Here is a 17480-nt window from a genome sequence, read left to right on the forward strand (position 1 = left end):
TAATTTTAATAATCTATTATAAACATAAAAACCACATGCACTTTCCATTAATGCACATGAAAACCAGTTTTTTTTATTACAGTAAGCTTTTTGTTTGATAGTATGTTTTACATTGATTCAATATGATGATCTCTTTCTTCATCTTTGTACTTGCTGCAGCTGGCTGGAGTCACACTCTGCAGCAAAAAGGATATGCAGGCTTCTTGGGATTCATACAGAAACTGTTAGCAGACCTCTCCCCAGTCATCTTTAGCTCTCTTAGGAAAAGTAAAGGAAGCTGCTCTCAGCACGGGTGTTTTGTGCTTGACATTAGGAGTATTCCAGTTTATCCACCTATTTATGATTTTAAGTATTTGACTGGAGTAGTAGGAACATATGGGAAGGGAATAAAACTGTGTGCGCTACTAGAGGATTCTTACCCTGTTGCTGGTTACTTTTGATGCTTCTGATGCAGTTCCTGAAGTTGCATGTTGCCCCCCAAATGGGTATGTTCTTTGAGTTCCTGGAAAAATCTGTTAGCACTATTTCATCCCCTGTTTCAAAGCAGTGGAGAACTGTGTTTCCAGTGACAATTTTCAGAAATGACTGGTAATAGATATTGTGTATTGCAGCTTCTTACTACCCGTATGTTTAAAGCCGTAAATTCTTCTGAGGAATGAGATGGAAGAAGGTTCATGAGGAAGGCGTGTGGCAGAGCAGTAGCTTCAGTTGGCTTTCCTGTGCTGGAGTCGAGTCTGCAGTAGTCTAGGTAGTTCTATTTTTGCCAGCTCTGCAGTATTTTTTCCTCTGCTTCCGTGGTGAGAAATCTCCTTTCATGATTTCAACTACTATACATGTGTGCACGATTCACCATTCTCATAAATGTAGTCAGATGAGAGACTGTGGTCCCATTTTTAGAAGCTTAAACAGTTTGTAATTCTGCAGCTGGCAGTTACCATCCTTCAGCTAGAACTTGTAGTCATAAATGTCATAACTCACAGATCTGAATGCTCCTATTCTGTTTCAATGCCAAGTGAAACAGATTAGTGAGTCTCAAGCTGGTTTAATCTAATATCTTTAGTTTTCTGTGGGCTATATTTATCTGCTTTTCTTCACACTGGTATGGACTACTAGATGTATTCATGGAGGCAGAGCGAGAATCTCAGTAGAGGGACAGTGTCTTGTCAAACAGCTTTTGGCTGGATTACAACTGAACTTCTCTTTCTACTAATTCTTTTTCTTCTGCAACCCTTGGCAATCTCCCTGTCATTCTGAGCTCCCAAGTCTGCAGCCGCATCCTTGCAGGAGGGATAAGGATTTCTGCGTCTGAACTGTCATCTTGGTCTGCATCTACATTAGCATTTTAGACCAGATCAGGAATGTACTTTTGAAGGGAACCTCCCTTCTGCAGTTTGATGCTGTCAAGGGACATATGACCAGGATTCTTGGAGGATGTTCTCCAGCAGGACACCTAATTTGTGCTCTTTGCTAATTCCTTCCATGGAACCAGACTAGACTTGGGCTGAAGTACCAGTTCCTGAACCACTTGTACAGGACACACCAGGATGTTAGCAACACCTGATTCACTTCATAAATCCGCTGTTACCATTCTGCGCAGCTTGCTAAGGCAGACATCCTGCAATAGGAAAGTTATAGATCAGTTTGATCTCCGACCCAATTCTGATTCCATCTGGGCCTTTTTGGTAACTCTACTGGAATGGGATTGACAAGGCAATGCTCTAATTCCATGTGACAGTTACAGGATGTTTCCTATGACCACCAAGAATTAATTTTTTCTATTAAGCGCATATCAACTTCCTAGCATTCACAGCCTTGCAATACCTTTGTGAAATAAAAGGGCTGAAAAAACCTGGTAGTTAGAAGGATGCATTGGCACATGTGACATAATTCTAGGGTTGCGATCCTATTCCTGGTTATTCCTAGTAAGACCAGATAAATATTTTGCAAATATATATACATATTTTAAATGTAAGTTAAGATATATATAATTAAATAGTGTTCAGATTTCTTTGTTGTGGATTGAAATAGTATTTGCCTATAAAGGAACATGGAGAGTATTATATTGAGAAGTCATCTTTTCTTTGTTTATAACTCTTAAATGTGTAAGTCTATATTATGTCTTAATATTATATTTATTTACTGCAGGGTGTTGGGAAGAACAAGGTTGTTGACAGATTCCTTCACCTTTTAAACAGGCCCAGAGAGTATTTACAGCTGCACAGGTAAGAATGTGTTACTGTCACATACTTTGTGTTTATAATCTGATTTCCTGTGTTTTAAAACTCATGTTTCTGAAGTTTAATGTGTTCTTAGTGTTTGAACAAAGACCCTGTTATGATAGGTGGCATACAGACTGCAGGAATGTATCTGTTTTATAGGCATAGTCAGTAAGCTGTCAGGTTGAGGAGGGGTACAAGAATCTCATGCAATCATGTTGCTTAACGTAAGAGGAAGTAGAAGTCAGAGTGTACTGAAGTTAAACCATGCTCCAGAAGAGAGTAATATTTTGCTGTCATTTCTGAGACATTTCCCTAAGCATGAGGTACTCTGTGACGGAAAAAATTCAAAGGTGCTTGTTTGAGTATGTCACTCATTAGGCAAGAAACAGTTTAAATAGTAAAGGCTTTTTCTGTTTTTTTCCTTTGGCACTCCTACTAAACACACTTCTTTCTCACCCATAAACATTTGGATTGGAAATTATTTCTTTTTCATATGCAAGCTTAAAAATGGGCTTCAAGACAACAAACCAATTGAAAGCAATTCAAAAGCTGAAATATATCAAATTATCTGCCTGCTTTTTATGACATGAAGTTGAAATCAATGAATTGAAATAAAGACTGAATACTAGAAGACTCAGTTTCAATTGAACTGCATCCTTTTTCAGCGTCATTCCTAATCTTTGTCTCTCCATCTTTGACTTCCTAGTTTCATCACCCTGTCTCTTTACATAATTAATGTTTCTTAAATAGGGCTAATAAAATGTACATCTTTGATTTTTTGCCCTTTAACAAGTCTCTATAACACTTAATTTCTCACTTTCATCCCCAGCTTTTTCTCTTCAAATGTCTTGTACTTGTATTCCTCATATTTGCATAGCTCTAGCTCATGACTTTTCTGTTGCTGTTTTCTTTTATACTACCTCTCCTAGATATCCATCACTTTTTTGCTAAATACTGCTTTTGTGACCCGCTACTTTCAGCTTTGTGTTAACTTCCCTGCCATCTTCTCAACTTGGAGCAGCCACTTGCTCCTTCTGGATAAAATACACTATCATTTTTGCAAATCCCAATTCTTTCACAAAATACTACAGTACTTCTGTCTTTCCATGTGTGTGTGTCCGAGAAAATGTTCTCCAGTGAGGTGTAGTCAAGCAGAATGGTGCTTTAACATAAATTCAGATAGCTAAGGAGAATATTGTATAAGCGTGATGTTTGGGGTGATGATGGAGCTGTAGAATATATTAGTTACAGGATGCTAGTTGATGCATCACTAGGAAAAAAAATAATCCCTTTTTTGTCTAGTCAAAACATACTTCTATGGGCTCTGTAAAGTAGTATTTATGCTTGCAGGGTTTTAGAGTTAGATTGAAGTAGAAAATTATGAGCAGTCCTATGCAGTTCTACAAAAATTAATTCCTAAATATAGAAAAATCAGAAATTCCTATTTCCTGGCTAGCATTTTGGAATGCTTTGTGAAGAACTCAGTCAATATAATACCTTGGTAAACCTTATAGGGTGTTTAAAAAAGGATTACAGTATTGTTAGTGTACACTTATGGATTGCAAACCGAAATGAGAGCAAGTTTGCGAAAATAACCAAAACAGTTCACTGCTAAGCTTTTAGATATTTTGAGGGGAGAAATACAGTCAGTAGCTTATGGCACAGGTCTATTTTATTAGAAAATATGTTAGAATGTTGACATAGTTTAACCCCAGCCAGCAACTAAGTACCATGCATCTGCTCACTCCCCCCACCCAGCCCCAGTGGGATAAGGAGGAGAACTGGAAAAAGGTAAACCCATGGGTTGAGGTGAGAACAGTTTAATGATTACAATGAAGCAAATAATAACAACAACAATGATTGTAACGAAGAGGAGAGGGAGAGAGAGGAGTAGAACCCGTGATGGTGGGGGTGGGTGGGGGGAGGAAATCAAGTGATGTGCAGTACAGTTGCTCACAACCTACTGACCAATGCCCGGCCAGTCCCCGAGCAGCTATCGGCATGCCCTCGCCAGCTCCTTCCTGTTTATATACTGAGCATGGTGCGCTGCAGTATGGGATACCCCTTCGGCTGGTTCGGGTCACCTGTCCTGGCCCTGCTCCCTCCCGGCTCCTTGTGCCCCTGCCCACCGGCAGAGCACGGGAACTGAAGAGCCCTTGCCTTAGGGTAAGCACTGCTCAGCAACAGCTGAAACATCCCTGTGTTATCAACATTATTCTCATACTAAATCCCAAACACAGCACTGTACCAGCTACTAGGAAGAAAATTAACTCTGTCCCAGCTGAAACCAGGACAAATGTGCATTTCATCTTTCATAGGGATAGGCTGTTTCTGCAGATTTCCTAGCTAGCTACCATCGGTACTGTTATGTTAAGCATGCTAACAGGATAGTATTTCTAAATACCATACTTTTAATGTTGTTCATATACCTGAATTACAGGTCTTGAGACATTCAAAGCATGCATTGTCATTGATTACCTTGTACAGGAAAGGAATATTGTTAATGATTTATGAAAAATGTAGAGGTGATTCAGTGTCAGATGAAGGTGGACATTCTCTGCCCTTTCAGAAATGTGTCTGACAGATGGTATCTCATTAGTCCTTGGAATCTGGGTTGCGGACTCTAGCTCCACTTCAACTAGTCCCTCTGGCAATGAGTGTGCACTTGTCAGCTGCATATCCTGAGACTCCTGAGTTTCTAGTGAGGTAGTGACTGATCTTTAGAGAGAGATGATGTTTTAGATAGAGATGATCTTTAATGTGCCTTCCAACCCAAACCATTTCATGAATCTGTCAGAAAATGGCAGACAATGGCATTGTGAATTTTTTAATTTGCCCGTATTGACTGTCACTTCATACAATTAGCTATTTTAAAAAAAAAAGTATGTATGTATAATAATGCTAATACAGAATGGGTGTTGCAAGTGAATAACATCTGTTTTGGAGTAGAGAGAGATATTCTTAGCTATAAAATATCCTTGTTGGTGGCTATAATTAAGATGTAGCAAGAGAAGAAACTGCTGGAGTGGAAAAAAACTGTAAGAAGAGCTTTAAAATGAATATAATGAAGATCTTTACTAAAATGTAGTGTTATATAACAAATAAAAGTAGTGAATAAATAATAGATAAAAATAATTGGACTGAATTTCAGAAGTATTCTGAGTTGTTACTTTAATTGTCGTTTCTCAAAACCTGCTTTTTTAATGGTAGTTAAGTGCCAAAATCATGAAAATATTCCAGAAGTGTCTACTTTCAGTAGCTTGTGAGGTAAATAAGGGGGAAACACGCTGTGATGCAGTGTAGTACTGTTATGCAATTTAATTGATGTAGATGTCTTTAACAGAATACCTCACTACTTTTGCCATCAACCAGGAACATAAAGAAAACTAAAAATGCCATTAAATCTCGTTTAGTTTTGGTTGTTGATTTTGTAGTTACAGTGGGAATTCTTATCTGGTGGGTTTTGGTTTGTTTTGAGGGGAAGGGGTTTTGGTGGTTGTTCTTTTGTTGGTGGTTTTTACTGTCTTGATGCAACAGGAGTTTACGAAGGAGGAGTTCTGCTGATCTAACGCTACATATGTTCAATGACATTCAAGCAGGGGATATCTGCCTTAGAGGCAGCAAGCTATTACCAGCAGTACTTTTAAAATCTCACATTTTATGTCTTATACTTCAAGGTGGTGAGAGGGGATAGAAGGTAGAAAAAAGAGAGCGCTCTTCCTATAACATTCTTCCTGACACCTGTATTTACTTGGTCTACCAATGATTCACATGGGAAGGGTCAGGCTGACCTTAAGGTTTCAATTGCTTATAAAGATTATAAATCATTTTTCTTAACCTTTCTTATAGCACCTCATTGAGAAGTTCTTTTTTTAAAAAAAAATAAAAAATCTAAGTCTTATAAATCATTTTGTGACCATAAAACTAAAAATCTTAACTGGAAGGAAGCTGTGATTAGATTTAATAAGGAAAGAATTTGATAAAAGTATTTGCTTATAAATTATTTTAAAAAGTTGGCTGCTTCCTCTTACATACTTCCTAATATTAGGAGTTGATCAAAATTTGACCAACTCTCTCATCATACTAATTGTGGGGTTACAGGACTCCTTCTGAAATAGGTAATTTGGCATAGGCTGTGCACTGCCCCTCTCTGACTGCAGTTAGGAAGCATCTTGGTGCTTTTCTGTGTTAAAGAAGAACTTTCATCTGCCAGGATTTCCCAGTCGCTCCTTTCCTACAAGAGTAAGTTTAAGCAGAGAAATCCTGAATTTTGTTTACTTTATTGGGATGTACCCAGGACATTTTGTGTACCCAGGACACCAGCTACACGTTATAGAACAAAGTGCAGCATTATCTTGCTTAGTATTAAACTTAAAGGTTTTTACTGCTTTCAGTTTGAGCATGAATTCGTCATGCTACCAGAAGGGTCAAAAGCAATGCGGCCTGTGCAGTCACAGGTCAATGACAGATCTGTATAGATATTAAACACATACAAGCTGACTTTCTAAGAAACTTCAATGTCCTCCAAATAGATGTAACACAGAGTCAAGTATTTGTGTCACTCCTAAATGCATGAACCCTGGAGAGCCTCATCATTTTATGAACCTTGCTGTTACTACTACTTTTGTCATCTCCCATGAGTGGTGTGGAAACCAATTACCAGTGGTCCTACACAAAAATCTGAAATGAAATTTGGTAGACTAAATTTTAGATCTGTAAAACAAATTGTGTTGAGTCAGGAAAATTGCTTTCAATGAAACTCATAATATCTTGCTTTAAATTATGAAGTCTCTTGGACAAAGAAGATTCCACAGAAGGAAGAAAAAAAAAATTTAAAGCTTTAGAGAAGACTCAGACAAGAACATATGCCCTGTTAAGACTATAAAAATCTTTCTTAGTGCTGATGGGAGTAATAGATAAATATGAAAATGTAAGCTCCCAGCTCTCCTGCATAAAAACATCAGAAGAAAGTATCATGGACTTTAGACTGTTGGCTCCTTTGGTGTGATTGAAGAAAAAAAGATCAATTTTACTTATCATCAAGTTAGTAAATAATTGCACATAAAGAACAGGTTTTGCTGGAGTAAAATGCCCTTTACTTGACATTTATTGTCAAGTAAACACTTAGGTTTGCATCTATTTGAAATTAAGTTATACTGTCAAGCTGCTTTTTAAATTTTAATTACAAGTATTTCTCCTCCTTGGATTTACTATTTTTCTGTAGACTGTATTACAGAACTACAGTATTTATCCTTTTGTTTCTGATGCAAGCTTGATTTATGGCGGCTTTTTTTTTTTTAAGATGTAAAATTCAGTCACTTTTTATAGTAGTTTCTGTTAGTATAAACGAGGTGCTAGATTTTAAATGCTGAAGACATTTGGAGTCATACGGTGTTAACTTCCATTAGAATGTACTTCTAGTCTTTAACGCATGAGCTTAAAAAAAATTAGATGTAATTTATTCTTTTCTGAAATCTTAATTTAGGCAGCGAAACAGAACTAGAATACTGTGCAGAACACAGTGTCAACTCAAGACCTGTGAAAGCTGCCATCTCTGTTCTGCTGGGGTTGGACTGGCTTTAACTCAGGTAGCCCAGAAGAGCAACTGGCAACAGGAACCCTTTGAAATTGTTGTTTGCCATCATGAGTTTTGCTCCTGATTGCTCTGATAGCAAACAAAAGCCTCTCTGCCTTGGTAGTCCCTTTAAAAAAATTAACTGTGGAAAGAACATCTGTGTTCCAAGTAGCACATTTGCTTGGTTCAGGAGGGCATAATTTTCACTTTTCTGTATCAGTACCTTTTCTTTGAAGTTTGGTATACGTTATACACCTTGATTTTTGAGATATCCAAAAGCTATATGGACACAGTCCTAGGTACCTTGGCTCTAGGCAGCCCTGCTTGAGCAGGAGGATGGGACCATATGACCTCCAGAGGCCCCTTCCAACGTCAACCACTCTGTGATTCTATGATTTACCAACAATATCTGCAAGATAGCAGCTGGATGACAACACTTAGCTCTAATTCTAAGTATGCTGTAATAATGTCTTGCTAAATCAAAATTGGTCAGTAGGAAAAAAAAAAATTAAAGTTAAAAATTAGTTTTTCTTTTCTTCATAAAATTAGATAATCCAGCAGTAGTTGTTCCGTGGGGGGAGTCCATTTGCACTGTACTTAGCTGATGCCCAAATGTGTCAGTATGGAACAATAGTTAAAGTTAAGGGAATTAAGAAACAGCTTCAGATTCATCATTGTTTTCAGAACAAGAAAAATAAGACCATATTCTATAATGAGATCAAGTTTGATAACTACTGGAACATTTATTTATTGTTGTGATATGAGTGTAAATAATGAGCAATTTTTAAGCAGAAACATCTCCGTGATGTATTCTGGCTTCATGCTGTCTCAGTTATAAATTAGCCATATGAAGTCGTAGTTATCCGTGTGATATCTTGTCTGAGATATCAGCCTGAGGTAACATGTTTTCTACTTTTCTGGGCATTGACATATATGCTAAAGCAATTCAGCTTTCTTATGAATTTGGTATTTCACCACTGTCAACAAAATACTGCTATACAAATTATATTTATTTTCTGATAATCTTACTATTATTTTAGAAGATATTACGCTACCTTATTCTGTTTTTCCTAATTACATTTCCTTTAAAAGAATTTACCTATGGTATTGCATCTTCCTGTCAAAGTTACTGTGCTTGTTCTGGTTGATGACAGTAAAAGTCTGATACAGGATTAATTTTAAAAATCTACTACATTTTGTGTTGTGCCTTTTCTAGTTCCCTAATAAATTACAGTAATCCGCTGATCTTTTATTCCAAAAATTAACTGAGTTTACATATGTTATCCTTTTTAAAATAAATGTGATTTTGCTGTGATCTTTAACAATCAAATTAATAGAGAGGTTTGGGGCAGGAAAATGAGCTTATGGTATCCCTACAAGCGATACTTACTACAAACTGTCAGTTAATCTTTAGATGTTAATTTTCTTTCCCTCTTTTTCAGCACATGTAATCAGTATAAAATCTAATTATCTGTTTCCCCTATTGAGATCATTTAAAAATACCCTTTCAGCCTTATTGACTTGAGATTTTTTCAATCCTAATTAAAAAAAGTTGTTTCAGAAGGAATAATTTCCTTGGCCCGAGACACAGATGAACACCTGATACTGTGGAATTACAGTGTACTACTTCTCAGAATTGCATTTGATTGTCTTCTCTTGAAAGAATATAGGACCATGTAAAACAATTTAAATGCCAATACAGCTCTGCAGGTCTGTTTTTAAAAATGAACAAGCACAGAGAAGTGGACTGTTGTTGAAGCAAGTGCTCTTAAGCTGCCCTGATTTATTAAGAGGAATCCATTGAACACAGTGAAGATGTGTGTGTGTGTTTGTAATTATTTGTTGGCAGCCATGACGAAAAAAGGCTAGGTAGCTTTTCCTGATGATTTTGAGTCATGAATATATGCGCCTATAATATTTTCTTTTAATGTTATACAGTAACCTTATAGTATGTGCTTTATTCTTTACACAGCTCAGGACTGGAAATAAACAGTAAGATGACATTTTTTTGTTGTGAAACACCGAATGTATTGGCTAGCATAAATAGGTGTCTTTATGGTTTTTTACTCTTATTGTTGTTTTTTCCCCTTTTCTTAAATAGATTTTTGATCAATACAGAGTTGCAATGTAAACCTTTCAAGAATTCGTGCAAGCTAATGGTCTCTGTTTCCAACATTAGCTTTTCGTAAGCTGGCTGACTAGCTCTGCTATTGTCAGATTCCAGGTGTTAGATTGCTACTTCATTTGTCTTTTTGTAGGAATTGAATTCAGCTTGAATGTCCTGCTGTGTGGCTGTTATGGAGAAATAGCTCAGGTTAGAAGACCCTGTTGTTTCATTCTCCTCTAAAGCTGAACTAACAGTTTCTCGCTGTTTACTCAGTGAAATGTATTCTTACACACAATAAGGGGAGCTGTAGGGTGTCATGTTTCTTAATTTATGGATTTTACATTTGGGGTGAGTGAATGTCTTACATTGTTATAACAAATCATGTGAAAATGTTGCATTTCACTTTGAGAGATGGAGCACGTAAAAGTAATTCTGTGACTTGATTTAAGCATATATCCTGAATTAAACATATAAATCCTTTGGGCCTTTGTTCTGCCACCTGCAGTCATACTGAGTAATGAGTACCTTTATACTCCAAATAATTCCTTGGATTTAAAACAAATACATGTAATTTTAACAGAGAAATTAGACAGCTGGTTGGCTTTTCAGATATTTCACAGTTTCCTAAACACAGTGGTCAGATCATGCAGTGCAATGGCTGTGTGATAGGTTATCTAAAGAAATTCATTTGTAACTGTCAAAATCATGCAGATTCTTTCTTTGTGTTAAGATTGCCTACTCTTCACGAGGGTAATCCATGAGTGAATTAGCTAACCAATTAACAACTTCAGATGGCTGTTGGCCTAATTATTTTTCAAATACTGTTAAAACTAGGTCACAACAGATGGGTATTTTCATGTCTGATTGAAACGTAATTGAGAAGATATATATATCTCTATGTACATAGGTATTTAGATAGGTATCTTGCAGAAATGAAGATCAATAATTATTAGAGCATATGTTCTGTCTCTAATATTTTTTCAACTACCCTAAAGTTCTATTTGGAGAATTAAAAGGAAGGCCAAATCTGAATCTAGTTTATCTAAGCTTGTTGCCATGAGCACCAACTCTTAAAACACAAGGTTGCCTTCCATAGATACTCTCTCACCCTTTCAGCCTCAGTGTAACTACATACAAAAGCCAGGAAGGTATTCTTCAGTCTTGTCAAGATGGAGTAATTCCAGTGAATATGGATGTCTCTGATGTTAACTGAGGTCCAGACACTGGGTCCTGTATTTGGGCATAAGTCTCCTTGGGGACTCAAGTCTTAAAAATAAAGCATTGTAATATCTTTTCTTTTCTTTTCTTTTCTTTTCTTTTTTTTTTTTTTTTTTTTAAGTTAGATGATAGTGAGTAAATTGTATAATGGATCAAATTCTGGTTTGATGTTTACATTTCAGTGTTCTGGGGAGGACAAATGTCAAAACATACGAGGAGTATTTGCAGTTATGTCACATATACTGCATTTTTAATGAAGAATTTCACGCATTGATTTAATTTCTCTAAAGAAGCATCTTTCAGCCAGGGAGTCCTCCAGATGAGCTAATACAAATTTCAGAAGAGGAACATAATTCTCCTTTGTTCCTTAATTTTTCCTCCTGGCTAGTTTCAGCTCCTGTCTCTCAAAACAGGATATCCAGAATGCTTGTCAATTTACTTTCTTTCCATCTTTGCCTCCCATCCTGCCCTGTTTCAAGGTCTATTGATAGAGATATTCAGCTCTTCCAAATATCTCCAAATATTCATTTGGAAAGAGCCTGGGAACAATTTTCTGTCTCACGTGATTGGAATAAGACATGCTGAAACACATTGATTGGATTTATGTAGAGGCGAATTCTATTCTAAACAACAAAATAACTATCAGGTACAGTTCCTTCCTCTCCTCTTTTTTAGAGTAATTTTTTTTCAATTCTATTATTTAATGGAATTTTGGTAAGTCTTGTAAATTGACAGGGACAGAATGGACTGAACAGTCTCTGGTTGATGGAAATTTCTCCTGCTACATCTCGTAGTTCTTCCCCAGAAAGAAGGTCATTGCTGTCAAAGAAATAGTAACTGTCACAGACTAGTATGTTTGAGTTTGTAGACCTCAGAAAAGGCTGCCTTTAGGGTAAATAATGCACCAGTAGCAAAAAAATAAATAAAAGGCAGTAATGTGAGCTAATAAACAACAAAACATCAAAAGAATTCTCAGAAGTCCTGCTATGAGTTGAGTGGTACTGTCAGAAGAGTTGCAGAGTAGCAGATCTTTATTTTATTCTGATTTTTAATTTTATTTTTTTTTTATGGAGAGCTTATGAGGATGGCTTGCTTGATAAAAATAAAAATACGTTCTTAGGAAAGACGTTAGTGAGCTTTTCATATTTTTCTTTTACAATCAGAAGACAAGTCAGTTCAGTTGAGTAGGATGACAGTATGTCAGACAGCTTTTCTCACTCGTTTCTACATTCCCACAGTCTTGCTTCTTTCTCAGAACTATTTTCATCTTGGGTGCCAAATGTGATGAAATTAGGAGGGTTTGATATTCATGTCTTTGTTAGAGCCTAGTTAATATTAAGATGCTAATACTAGTAAGTGAATGTCAATTACAATTTTTAGTTCCTTTCCTGTGGGAGTGAAATTCTACAGTCTAGCGTTTTGAGTGCCAGACATATTTTACATTTAGGAAAATCTGCATACCATATTGTTCAGAAATATTTCAGACTTAGCATATTTTCATTACTCTATGTTTCAGTGTCCTTAAATTTACATAAATAATTACAAAGTGGAAATTTAAGAAGAAAAAAACCCAAAGGCTGCAAATTATTTTTAGCCATTCTTTACTGTGTTTAGGTCATGTTACATTTCTGAAGAACAGAAATTAATGAGATCTAATTACATGGCTTATGATTCTGAAAGGAAAATAACATTAATCTGTACTCACCTTGGCAAAATCATTCTTGTATACATGGCCGAATGTAATAGCCTAAGCAAGTACAGGAGCTTTGCATTCACTTATGTCATCAAGCCAATGGAATTAATATTTGGCTGTATACTTAGCTTCTATAATACATTGCAAATCCCCTGAAGTATTTCCTTAAAGTATTAGGGCTGAATAACAGTAAAGTAGAAGAAAGGAAGGAACCACAGATAAAATAAGAAGTTAGAAGCTAGATTTAGGACATCAGTTGTTCTTTCATTTTGATACCTTCTGCATTTTTTTCTGATTTATACAACTTTTATAATAGCGCTTAAGTAAACTGTAATTCTAGTGTTTATTTCCCCCTAATTACAGTCAATTCTGTCTTCCCTGAAGGATGAGATCATCATAAGGATTTGTGTGGGCTGCTGGTGATACTAAGTCTAAGTTAGGGAGTTGTAAGTAGTCTCTGCAGAGCCACAGGATTAACTAGCTTACCAAAAGTAAAATACACATTTTGTGTTAAATTAAAACACCATTTGACATTTACGTCTTTTCTTCTGTCATTACCTATGCCCTTCCACACCACCACTAGAGATCTCCCTTTCCTGCCGTGTTCTGGTCACTTTACTTTTTTCATGCATTGACTGCTAAGTACAAATTTATGATATGTAAAACATCCTGTAATGCTTCATCTTCCTTTACTTTGTTCTTGGCCTATGCTTTCCTTAGATCCTCCCATTTTCTCACCTTTCTATTACTTTAAAGGGATCACAATTCAGGTTTGACAAATCCTTTCTTTTTTCTCCTTGAATTAATTCCTTAGAGCATTTTCCCATTAATTATTCCTGACTAATTAGTAACCTGGGACTGTGCCTTCATATACTCTAGGATTTGGTTTACACATTTTAAAATTCTGCTACATCGGTGACTGTATAAATTTGAGCCAGAAATGATAACTGGTAATGGAGGTAGGCTGCTACATACGGTCTGAGAATTCAATCCCTAAATAATCTGTGTTCAAGAAGAAAAAATCATAGGTTTATTGTTACTTTTTGATTCATTATTGATTTCTTTGCTTAGCGTAGAAATGGGTAGACAAGCAGGATGATATCAGAGGCTTTGTTTTTATGCCCATGGTAGGATTTCTAAGAGAATAGATAAGTGCTTACTTTAGTGATTTAAGGAATGATATGTTGCAAGTGAATACAATATGAATATAACTGTTTGGGGGAGTGTTGCTGCTTGTGACAGGCCACATTTGGTGGGGTTGAAGGAAGTGAAGGTGCTCCCAGCTTTGTAACTGTTCCCATCCTGGATTAAAGTTCAGATGTGAAGTAGCTTAAACATCAAAAATCTCTCTTGCCACCATATGCTTTATTACTGTGTATGGGAGATGCTGGGATAAATCAATCATGAGTTTAAAGCTAAACAAGAAATTATTAGTTATTAGGGACAGAAATCTTGCTGACAGCAGTTTCAAATAAAGGAAATGTGCATGTTATGCTCTCAGTTTAAAAATGTAATTAGAAGCTGGCCATTTAATAGTTTACTGCAAACAGTACTGTGTTTGATTTCCTGTACTCATGGAGCTTATCAGAGTATTATTGGTTTTTTACAAGGTCTTAGAAAATTAAAGGTAGAGTAAGGTGGATATATGGAACAGTGAGTCAGCTTAGCTTAAGCAAACAGTTTTGTTACACAACATGGCTGTGAAAAGGTAAGAGATTTTTGTTACATCAAATCTCACATGCCATGCAAAGGTTACCAACCTTACCTATCCATCAGCGTGTGGATCCCAAACAGCATAAGTGAGGCTCTCCTGATGGGTTTCATCACATGGGTAGTCCATTGTTCTGTTGACACAGACTAATCCAAATTTTGAAATTCAGCGGGAAAGGGATGGCATAGCCTACTTGCCCTAAGCTTGAGTTGTATATCCCATTGCCCATGAAACCGTGGGCATCATGGGGACCTTCTGTCATCACCCACCCCTGGACTATTCTGTAACTCATTGATCCCTGTAAACCCCAAGGTAAATGGGGTTGGTTTTGCGGATCTTGGCCAAGGTTTTGACAAGTATTTTGTACAGTTAGGAGGGGTTTTCTCTAGGTTATGGGCATAATTTGTCTAGATAAATCCAGTGTGGTGATGTCTGTTGCTGGACCTTTCTGAATTGAAACTAGTTTTTATTTATCTTTACATTCAGTGATGGTTGAAGTAGATGAAAATAACGAAGATTAAGGAATGTTCTCATGACATTTTAATTAATGCTATTTAAAATTTGAAGGAAAAAATAATAATTTGAGCCATTCAAACACAAATAGAATTTCAAAAATAAATACTCTGCTATTAAAGCCTCTGTCCCATCCAACAGCTTGCACTGTCCATGATATAAAATGTAGCAAGTGCTAGTACAAAGTATTCCATCTGGTATGGTTTAGATAGAAATAAAAATAATCTATTTTTAGAATTCCACATGAGTATTTTTAGTCTTCTTTTCTTCTTAGTGATACATGGAGAAGAGTAATTAAAGTGTTACTGATTTGTCTATGATACTGCAGATTCCTCTTTGGCTCTTCTGGGGAGATTTGCCTGTCATGTAAATGACAGTTTAAGCATGCTTAACTAGAAGTGGTAGTAGCAGTAGTAATGTGCCTACATGCACAAGATACAAATTCACTTTTCAGTGTTTGCATTTCTAGGGTTTGTGAGAAATTGTGAACTACTGTGAAAGCCCTGGCAGAGACAGGGATACTCACCTTTGACCACTAAGCTGGCACAGTGTTGTTCTCAGTTCCAGTTTTTCAAAAGTCCTAATAAAATATGAGGATTTTTGTCCTCTTAGAAAAGAAGAGACCCTTCAGTTTTTCATTCATTCATTTTGCATTTTATTGTAACTTAAATTCCTGTGTATTTTTAGTTAATACTGTCTGGTTTTCTACATTTCAGGGATACCACCGTTCAAAGCCTTACCCTACAACCTTCTGTTAAAGACGGTCTTATTATATATGAAGATTCATCACTGGTTAGTAGTAACATTTTGATTGTATATTTGGAAATGTTTTTCAGTTAAAACAAGTAGTTAAACATGGTGGCTTTTCAAATAAGAAAATTCTTTGTGATTGGATTCCTTTCATGGCATGGTCATGCGGTAACATTTCATTAATTTTTACTTTGGTTACATTTGCCATGTTTGCTGTGCTGAATGTGATTAAGATGATAGTCTTGGGAATCTGCATGCACAGAATGAGTATGGAAGATAATTTAGTATTAACCTGACACATTCTAACTGGTAGAGTGGTATTTTCCTCCTTCTCCTTTATATCATCTCACACCTACCTGCAAAGTTGGACTCCAGGCAGCTGTTGCAGCCATTCTTCAGTTCTTTTCAGCTACATGTTGACAGTTGAGATGCAAACTGCATTTGCACTTCTCTGTTAGCACTCCAGTTCATTCTCAGTCAGGCTTCTCACTTCCCTCCCTAGTACAGACCTTTCTGTCCCTATCCTAAGAAACAAAACCACCTACCTTTCTTGTGTCACCTGCCTCCTCTTCTCTCTGCCTCAGTTCAGTCTGTTCTGAGTCCCTTTCTTGTCTCAGTGCCCCTGAGATGTCACTGCTGCTGACTGAGAAATCAGTAATGCAGTTTGCAGGTTCTGATGTTTTGATTCTTTTCTCTTGTAGGTGAAAGCAGTGAAGTTTGGACGTATTTTGGTAATTGATGAAGCAGACAAAGCACCAACAAATGTTACCTGTATCTTAAAAACTTTAGTAGAAAGTGGGGAAATGGTTTTGTCAGATGGAAGGCGAATTGTTGCCAGTAAGTAGGTAGAAAGCGTTTTGATTATTTACAGTAAAATGCAGCATGTTTCTGGTTTTCAGCAATTACATTACTAGGTAGAGACCCAAAAGAGTTCAAATGGAAAAAGTACTTGATGGTAAAAGGTTAACAATTAAAGAATTTACAGTCATTTTCTTTACTACTTTTGCAATAGTCACAAAGGTTTTCTTAAATTAGTGTTTTTGTGAAATTCACTGAAAAATTTAAAAAGAAAAACGCAAACCAATGAACTGTAAGTTGACCTCTCTGCTTCTCATTCACCATAAGAAATAAAGACATAGTTGACCAAATTATGATCTTGGTTATGCCCATCTGGACAGTTATAATTTGATCAGATCTGAAATTGAAGATATGAGTATATCTAAGGTTGAATTGTTAAGGGTTTAATCTAATCAAATATTGCATATCCTTATATTACTTAAATATATCCTGCAGGAAGAGAGTATTTTATAATTTAATGGAATTTAATTCATGTGAATTGTAGGAGCTAAATATTTTTCATTATATTTCAAAGAAAGACCATGTGTGAAATGCCCTCTTGATGTTAGTAGACGCTATACGTAATTAGTTTCTTTTTAACAGTATTGGGAACAAGTTGAAGTATGAGTGGAGCAATCGTTCAGCACTCACATGGCACAACACTTGAGTTTTGCTTGTCATTATAAACTGTAGGTGGGCATTTTTTAAAATGTCTTGCTATCCAGCCACAATTATTACTCTAATTTTTTAGAGGAGGTAAAATGATTCCCCCAAACACCATGCGCCACTGGAAACATACTGCAAGGGAACAACTGGGGCCAATCTGAGTCATTGTGGAGAAACAGTGTCTTCACATG

General features: G+C 36.3%; 1 protein-coding gene across 1 annotated transcript in view; it reads left to right on the forward strand.

The window, feature by feature from the left end:
* Positions 1-17480, forward strand: part of VWA8 (von Willebrand factor A domain containing 8) — a 182041-nt gene that overhangs the window by 79512 nt on the left and 85049 nt on the right. Inside the window, exons 21-23 of the mRNA XM_040583980.1 lie at positions 2146-2222; positions 15753-15828; positions 16488-16623. Of these exons, the coding sequence (XP_040439914.1) occupies positions 2146-2222; positions 15753-15828; positions 16488-16623 (289 nt within the window). The remainder of the gene's footprint in view (positions 1-2145; positions 2223-15752; positions 15829-16487; positions 16624-17480) is intronic.

This window comes from Falco naumanni, chromosome 2 (assembly GCF_017639655.2).
Source record: "Falco naumanni isolate bFalNau1 chromosome 2, bFalNau1.pat, whole genome shotgun sequence".
Taxonomy (NCBI): Eukaryota; Metazoa; Chordata; class Aves; order Falconiformes; family Falconidae; genus Falco; species Falco naumanni.